The 9,057-nt window shown below is 33.9% G+C and overlaps 1 protein-coding gene across 6 annotated transcripts in view; it reads left to right on the top strand.

Annotated features, from left to right (window-relative positions):
- The window catches only part of SMARCAD1 (SWI/SNF-related, matrix-associated actin-dependent regulator of chromatin, subfamily a, containing DEAD/H box 1), a 56,411-nt gene extending 47,960 nt beyond the window's left edge, over nucleotides 1–8,451 (top strand). For all 6 annotated transcript variants that reach the window (XM_039332167.1, XM_039332165.1, XM_039332168.1 and 3 more), the window contains 10 exons: nucleotides 362–497; nucleotides 1,337–1,474; nucleotides 1,823–1,918; nucleotides 2,063–2,180; nucleotides 2,318–2,439; nucleotides 3,708–3,896; nucleotides 5,795–5,913; nucleotides 6,089–6,271; nucleotides 7,018–7,127; nucleotides 7,890–8,451. In XM_039332167.1, coding sequence (XP_039188101.1) covers nucleotides 362–497; nucleotides 1,337–1,474; nucleotides 1,823–1,918; nucleotides 2,063–2,180; nucleotides 2,318–2,439; nucleotides 3,708–3,896; nucleotides 5,795–5,913; nucleotides 6,089–6,271; nucleotides 7,018–7,127; nucleotides 7,890–7,951 — 1,273 coding nt within the window. In that variant the 3' untranslated portion in view covers nucleotides 7,952–8,451. The remainder of the gene's footprint in view (nucleotides 1–361; nucleotides 498–1,336; nucleotides 1,475–1,822; nucleotides 1,919–2,062; nucleotides 2,181–2,317; nucleotides 2,440–3,707; nucleotides 3,897–5,794; nucleotides 5,914–6,088; nucleotides 6,272–7,017; nucleotides 7,128–7,889) is intronic.
- The last annotated feature ends 606 nt before the right edge of the window (nucleotides 8,452–9,057 follow it).

The following is a 9,057-nucleotide window of genomic DNA, read 5'->3' on the forward strand; positions in this document are numbered from 1 at the left end:
CCTGCGCCCAGTCCCCCTCCCTCCCAGGGCCATTATCCTCCCCCACCCCCAAGGCCGTTGTCATAATTCCTCCGCCCCAATCCTGCAACAAGCAGCTGTTCCGGCATTCCTGCTCTCTGTCTTCCCCCTCCCTCTCCCTCTATATGGCTCTATAGATGGGACGACCATGACTCACATGGACCGAGTTGATGGATCAAATGGCCCTAAGCCAGGGACAGAAGCGCTGAGGCGATCTGGAAGGAGGGGGAGGGAGGGGGAAGACAGAGAGTCTTTATATTTATATATATATATAAATCAATCAATCAATAAATTAATGCATGTTTGTAAAGCAAAATATGTTCATAGTTTGTTCTCTTGATAGGTATAACTGTGCAATTAGTAGTCCAGAAGATCGTAATCTGTTTCGCAAGATGAAACTTAATTATGCAATTTTTGATGAAGGCCATATGCTAAAAAATATGGGTTCTGTACGCTATCAGCATCTGATGACAATTAATGTAAGGCACTGATTGTTTCTTTACTCTTTCTTTACTCTTGATTTTTTTTCTCAGTTATGGTTTACATGTTCAAGGTTCACTAAATGTTACATCATAAATAAAATATTTTCATAAATAGTCTGTTTCTCATTTTACAGCATTAAATTGCAATCCTGTAAACAGTTATCTAAGTGAGTTCTATAAATATACAATAAGTCTTAGGTCTAAATATAGAAACTATATAAAGTCATACGTGGCATAGGACTTGTCTGTCTTGCACAACCATCTCTTCTTATCTCTTCCTGTCCCACAAGATTGCATAGAGTAGAAAAAACCGTTTTTGAAACAATGCCACCTAATGTGATCTAAGAGCCATGACTTCTCTGTTGCTGTATCTGCCCTTTGGAATAAGCCCTTCCAATACTGTGTCTGTATGTTTTAACACCAGCCTCTCTTACGTATTGATTATGGTTTTGATTTTCTTGGGGTTTGTTTTTACACCTTTTTATTGTATGCATTGCAGATTACAAATTATGAGTGCGGTAGCTTTATTAATTTTTTAAACAGACACTCATGCATGCATACTGTTGTGATTAACTGCATAGCAAAGTGTGGCAGCTATTACCTGTCAGATGACAAAAACAGTTACGGTTTTCACTGTATTGTTTCACTTCGGTGGAATTTAAGGCTGTTACTTGCAACTTCCTGGTTTTAAATATTGTAGGCTAGTTTTAAATGTGTAACTATGACAATATTGCATTTCTCAACAGTGAGATGAAACTCATAATACAATGTTTTAGCAAAATGGTGATTTAATGTTTCATTTTCTAATCACTGCTTATTTATTTTTATCAAAACAGGCAAAAAATCGTTTTCTGCTAACTGGGACTCCTGTTCAAAATAATCTTTTAGAACTTATGTCCCTATTGAATTTTGTAATGCCACACATGTTCAGTAGTAGCACCAGTGAAATTCGGAGGATATTTTCTTCTAAAGCAGTAGGTGTATTTTGTATGTGTTTTTATTGTTATGAAATGAAGATAAAAATTATATGATTATTGTTAATTTTGCACTGTAAATTTAAAGGTAATTTTAAAACATAGTTCAGAAAACTCATGCAATCTTCAAATTTGCAACTGTAGATACTGTTCTGTACAATAGTAATCATTTTAGTAATTGTCATAACCACAATGTAACTGGACATGCACTTACTGTCGTATAACAGTGGCTTGTTTAATAAAAATGAATGGATTCAAACATTGTATTAAACTAAACTAAAACAGGACACATTAACTTGCTTTGGCTGAGAGTATGAAATGCTCTTTATGTTTTTGATTTTTTATTAGAAAGCATCTGAGGAGCATAGTGTATATGAAAAGGAGAGAATTGCACATGCAAAGCAGATAATAAAACCATTCATCTTGAGAAGAGTAAAAGAAGAGGTATGTCTTTACTCTGCAATGAAAAATAATTATTTCATATCAGATTACCATAACTAAGTATACAGTAGCTTCCAGATTTATATCTGTGGATCTACATGTAAGTTTGTTCTCCTAATACATAGAATTTTGGTCTTGGTCTGTCAGGTGCTGCAGCAACTACCTCCCAAAAAAGAAATTGTTGAGTGGTGTGAAATGACTGAGAAACAGGAACAACTATACCAAGATCTTTTTAGCTGCCTTAAGAAATCTATGGATGGTCAAGGTATGAATGCATATAAATAATTCTCGGTAATTTTTCTTTTGTATGAGGAACAAAAACACCGAGCTCTACTATTTTTTTTAGTTATATCTGTAAAAAAAGACTTTTTAATTAACATTAATACCTGTGTCTGTTCATAGAAAAAAATTCTGAAATGGGTAATGTCATGATGCAACTCAGAAAAATGGCTAATCATCCTCTCCTACACCGCCAGTATTATACCTCTGAAAAACTTAAAGTCATGTCAAAACTCATGCTCAAGGTAAGAAATAGATGCATTTGGTTTTGTCATAAGGTGCATTTGCCCCAGACAGTAGGATGGTATGTGTGTGGTATATATATATAGTGTTTGCAAAGCAAATGCAGTAGATAGATAGATAGATAGATAGATAGATAGATAGATAGATAGATAGATAGATAGATAGATAGATAGATAGATAGATAGATAGATAGATAGAACATGGGCAAAGTAACACACATCCATAATTGTTTGCATTGCTGCATTTAGGACCAATTGAACTTTAAATGTTGTTCGAAAACTGTACCATATAGAGCACATTACAGTAATCTACTTGGAAAGTGATCAAAGCATGAGTAAATCAAGCATGTTGCTTCCTGATCCAGGAAGGGGCTTAGTTGATACACAGCATAAAGCAGAGCAAAGCCCCTCTCCCTACCCCCTTCACAACTGCTATCTGCTCTTCAAACAGAAGTCATGACTGCAGGGGGATCTCAAATTGCACACCCATTCTGTCCAGGGTAGGGGAATATAATCTAATATTAGGGTAGAAAATCACCAGATCCAGGAGGCCCTAACACTCAAAGCTACTCTATCTTGGTAATGATGAGCTGAAATCAGTTTATCCCTATCCAGACTCCAACTGCATCCAGGTACTAAAGCAAAGCCTCCATAGTATCACTTGGCCAGGCCATGGCAGAGATTCACAGATGAATATTGATGACTGTACTATAGAATAACTATGACTTGTTTTTCAAGGATGCATTCGCCACACATAGTACTTTCACAGTATGGCTTGAAGTTGAACTGAGATGTTTATGTTCATGTTACACCATAGTATAACAGAAAGCTGTCTCAACTATTCACGTCTCATCAGTAATCTCAATGAAATTCTCCCTGAAATATAGTTGACAATTTTTTTAAAAAAGTGTTAATAAAAGCCAGATCTGAGAAGTAATCATGGAAAAGTGAATCATGTTACTTCATATTTCAGATTACAGTATACCAATAATCTTCTAAAAAGAATATTTGTTGCTCAGGGTTGATATGAGGGGTCCTTGGTGCACTCTCAGCTTGCTTGTTTTTTTGCAGATGTTTCATTACCCCAACTAGATATCATCATCAGTGCTACTGTAGTTTGGATAATGAAACGTCTGCAAGAAAACAAACAAGCTCAGAGAGCTCGTCTAAAAAAATGGGACTGTGGGATAAAATTAATTACAGGACAGTAGATGTGTATTGCATTTTAAAATTATTCATTTGCAAATAACTAAAAATTATTGTTGTTTTAGGAGCCTACACACTGTGAAGCAAACCCCGACCTTATTTTTGAAGATATGTGTGTGATGACTGATTATGAACTGCATTTGCTTTGCAAACAGTATGCAAATATTCATGACTTCAAGCTTGAAATGGATCTAATTTTGGATTCTGGAAAATTTAGGACACTTATACGTATTTTATCGGATTTTAAAGAAAAGGTGCGCCCTACATACCAATACCTTTTGATATACTATCCTTTACAAATAAATGAGCTGTTTTCAGCTGTAAACTATACTGACAAGAAACACATTTTAGAGAACAATAGGCATATTAATTAAAATGTGGGAAGCTCTCTTCAAATTTCTCATCTTTGAAGGTTCTTTGAAAACAAAATACAATATTAGCTAGGGCTAAAGGTCAGCACTTGCTTGTAGGATTATGAACTCATCAGCCCTCTCAATACCCTTTATCTAGGTTTGTCATTAACCATGGCTAAAATTCATGCCTGCTCACAATTTACCCATGGCTAGTGTAACATGTGCATAGGGACTCTTCATCAGGTAGGTTCCTCAAATGTTTGTGTGAAAAATAGTGTATTGGGGGAAAGGAGGAAATGCAGTTAATGCCTAAATGAGTTTTATTATGCACTTTATAATGTAACAAAATAGGCCTGTTACAGCTGCCTTAACTAGATGAGAGATGAGAGGGAGATTGGTGACAGCTAATTGTTGGTTATAGAACTAATGGCCAAAGGTAGTGAGGTTCAGAGCTAAGAAATCTAATTTTCTAATCTTTGAGAACCTTTTTGGACAATACTTAAGTATTGCTTTTGGTAACCCTAACCCTTAAACCGGGGTTCCCCAACCCCTGGTCCGTGGACTGGTACCAGGCCGCAGCATGCCAGCAACTGATCCGTAAAAACAAGCAAAGCCCCATTCGCGAGATGCAGGCAACACACAAAACCACGCCCCCTCCAGGTCGCAGAAAAACCTCTCTCCACAGAACCGATCCCTGGTGCCCAAAAGGTTGGGGGCCTCTGTCTTAAACCAACTGGATTCTTTTTGAAGCTGTGCAGTGTATATTTCAAAAGTGGAGATGAAGGCAGTCTAATTTCAGAAAATTCTACTAACTTACTTTACTGGGAAAGAATCTATTGAAAGTTGACATTAAGTGTTTTTATTCCTGTAGTAAACATTTTAATTTTGTTTACCTAATGAGTTGTCCCTCAAAGCAATGTCAATCCCAGGCTGGATTGATTCTTAGTTTCTGTATGATAACAGAATGTGTAATGTTTGAGAATTTATAACTAATAAATTTATTAGTTTTAAACTAATAACTTTCTGACCTCTTTACCAAATAACACGATGGGAAATGTCTTAGATCAAACTCGTAAGTTTTAAAGACAAAGTAGATGTATTCTTCTGAAGAAAAGACAAGCCTGCATATGTAACAAAAGTGGAAATACCTTTTGTAGCAATTTGCTACTGAGTGTTCCAAGATTGAAACATAAAATCATCTTCAGAAAATATCTATACATTTAAGTTTATATTCAGATCATATTTTTCTGCTATTTAAACTAGAGTAAACTAACCTGTTCCTAAAGTATTACACCAGGGATGTCAAACTGCCGGCCCGCGGGTCAGATGTGCCACGTCAAAACCGCGCCCACCCCATTGTTGGCAATGGGGAAAAAGTCGTGATACCATTGCGACACGTCACGTGATGTAGCGAGTTTGACACCTGTGTATTAGACTCTTCCTGTGTTTTATTTGCAGTGTATTGTTGCATCCCATAGAGTTTTGCTTATGTCCTAATTTACAATTCTCTAGTAATTCTTATTAGCCATTGCTTATACATAAATTACAGCTGTCAAAGACAGATATGCTGTCCATTTCATGATCAAGTGAAGCAATCACATTGGCTGTTCTGTCCCTTGAAAACAATAGACTAGTTTGGCTCTCCATTTAATAAGCATGTTAAATATTTGAATCCTGGCTTTCAAATGCATTGCTTAGTTTTAAATTCAGCCTATGTAGCCTAAAGCAGCTTTAATATTTGTGTACTTGGCTTTCTGATGTAAGTAGCTTATAAATTAACATATTGCTTTGTCCATTAGGGTGACAGAGTTGTCTTGTTTAGCCAATTTACCATGATGCTGGACATCTTGGAAGTTCTCTTGAAACATGAGCAACATCGCTATCTTAGACTGGATGGAAAGACACAGATCTCTGATAGGTAAGAACCTATCTGCTCTATGAGATTTCCTTTATACATGCTTCAATGCTATGCTCAACAAATGAATGTGTATGTATGCCAGCTTTTATAATATGACCAAGCAATAGGGGATTCATTTTTTAAAAAAAACTTTGTGTGCTAATGAATGCATTGTTTTTTCTTTCTTTTTTGATAGGATACATTTGATAGATGAATTCAATTCAGATATGGATATATTTATTTTCTTGCTTTCAACTAAAGCTGGGGGACTTGGGATTAATTTGACTTCAGCCAACGTGGTCATTCTCCATGATATTGACTGCAATCCTTACAATGACAAACAGGCAGAAGACAGATGCCACAGAGTTGGACAGACGAGGTATGGATTGATAAAAAAAATCTTTCCCAATTTTATAAAGTGCTGGTTTTATTATGATTAATTTGGTGTACTGGTTTGAATACCTTGGTTAGAGATAAAACTTTAGACTGGTTCATTTGTTCTTTTTTAAGCCTAAATAAGACTTTTTAGAGTCTCAGACAATTATAAGAATTATCTGTCCATACATCCATCTTCACCCTGTTGCTTAGCGATACTTATCCCACTTACATGTTAAAATTGATTTTATGTTTCTAGTGTCAACCAATCTTGTTTGTTGTTATTCCTTTACTTTTGAGACCAAACCATAGTTTCACTTCATTGAAATTATGGAGATAGCAGCAACACAAGAACAGATACAAAGGAGGCTTTAGATCACTGCTTAAAATAACTCATTTTTTTGGTAAAATGTTTTTAGTGATTCATATATGAATATAGGAATTCCCAATATTAAAGTTGTTTTGCAATTTTTGTCTGACACTGCATGTATGATATATGTCTATGACGTGTAATTGCATATATGTTACATTTATGCATCACAGTTCTAATACATAGTTGCTATCACTTTATATGTTTGTCTTTGCATGAGTAAGATTAGTCACTCATTCATTGCTCCAAAATAAACAAGCTTCATTTTCTATAAAATTATGCCAGATAGGAAATAATATACTTGTAATAAACTATAAATATTGTTTTGCATAAATATATGAATAAATATTTGATGTGGTTTGGTTTTATTTTTTTTTTAGAGAAGTGCAGGTTATTAGGCTTATAAGTAAAGGGACCATAGAAGAATCCATGCTCAAAATCAGTCAGCAGAAGTTAAAATTAGAGCAAGATATGACAGCAACAGATACAGGTGAGTCCTTGTAGAATACTTTTAGTATGCTAAAAAGATAGGGTGCACAAGTGTATGAGATAGAAAAAAATGTATTTATAAAACCAAAGAAATGTGGAAATATTAATCATGTCATCAAATCTGTTTTTATAGAAAATAAAAAGGAATATGGAAATAATAAGCATGTTGTCTATCGTTGCTTTTGTAGTTTTACTTTTATCTGTTTATTTTTAATATAAATAATGGTACAAACGTTTTATGATCCAAGTTAGTATTTCTTTTTCATAGATCTCTTTGTCATGCTGTCTACTATTGAAAAGCAATTTGTACAACAGGATGCAAAAGTATACATAAAAGTAAAATTTAGCATTGGCTACACATAAATACTTGATGTGGCCAAAGTAACTTTTAGAGTAGTATTTTGGCCTTGTTGGCTTGCTCAAACACTTGAGTTCCTGATTATTGTAACTTATGCCAGCTACCATATTGGATTACAGCTAAGTCAGACATATCAACAAGATTAATCACAATAATAAACTATATGCAAACCCCGAGAGTAAGTTGGAAAACAGATTAAATTGCACCAGTGATTTGCAAATAAATGACCAAGCAAATTTTGCATTCCGTTGTTTTAAAAATTACAGTGTTCCATTGCAATAATATTCTTGTGTTCAGTTAGCAAGATTGCAGAAATGATATTTTAGTTGCATTGGTTGTAATGAATTAACTTGAATGAAATGTTCTTTGCACATGAAAATCTGACATATTCCTTTAATTCTACAGGAGAAGAAGGAGCCATTCCAGCAGATATAGCAACACTATTAAAAACATCATTAGGTCTCTAATGCTAACATAAAGAAAAATAATGCAGGTTTTTTTTCTGAGGGAAAAATGTGGTGCTTCAATAATTTTTTGTTATTAAATACATTTGTATGAACATTTATAACTTTTTTAAAAAATCTTGTTGTATTGGTCATGGAATAGCATTTTTCTCACTACCAGTACTCAAATTAAAATATACAGATGCCATAAAAATGTAGTGCATAAAATGCCATCTGTACTGTTTTACCAAGGCAGTTTTTAATAAGGACCCTAGTTTTAACAGAACTGCTAATGGTTAAAGTGCTTGCATATTTTTGTAATTATTTCTACCTCTAAATATAAATATTATATATATATATATAAATATATATATATAGAAACTTGTCTATTTCACTGGATGTGTGTTTTTTTTACATGTGCCTTATTTGAAATGCCCATATTTGTTGTCTCTTGGTTTGTTTTCATTTGAAGTACTGTAATGTTTTATATCAGATTGTTCACATAATAAAAATATTAATCTTAATTCTGTTTTGTTATATTGTTCTTTTAAAAAAGGAAAAAGAAATAGGAAAGAAAAAGGAAAGAGAAATATAAATCCCTCATATTTTATTTTATCTATGGTAGCTTTTATATTAGGGCCTTCCCTGTAGTGATGATTTAGAAATTTTCTCCAAACTTCGTTGACCTTTAATAAAGCTTTTATCATTTTTCCCCTCCATAAATAGACCATTAAGGATTTTTTTTAAAATGATACGCCATTGTGCATTTGTTTGATTCCTTTTTAATTGTCATATTAGTTAAGAGATTTTTTTATTTATTTAATTAAAGTGTTCATTAATTTAATGAATCCTTGTTAGATATATTTCTGTATTTTGGGATAAAAGTTCTCTTAAATTTATGGGAATAGACAGGATGGTAACTGTGAAGTGGTTAAGATTCCTGATGCTGCTCAAAATGCATGAAAGGCATAGGCAGCGTCTGGTCAGCTTGCAATCTGTTATCAATCTAATAAAATAATACCTATCTTATCATGATGCTGGAGTGATATTCTTTGCCTTCATCCAATAGTATAATACAGGAACACAAAATCTTCACAACTCTTAGGAAATGGTAAGTTATATTGGGAAAA

The sequence above is a fragment of the Crotalus tigris genome, unplaced genomic scaffold (assembly GCF_016545835.1).
Source record: "Crotalus tigris isolate CLP2741 ecotype Arizona unplaced genomic scaffold, ASM1654583v1 scf7180000024451.546054, whole genome shotgun sequence".
Taxonomy (NCBI): domain Eukaryota; kingdom Metazoa; phylum Chordata; class Lepidosauria; order Squamata; family Viperidae; genus Crotalus; species Crotalus tigris.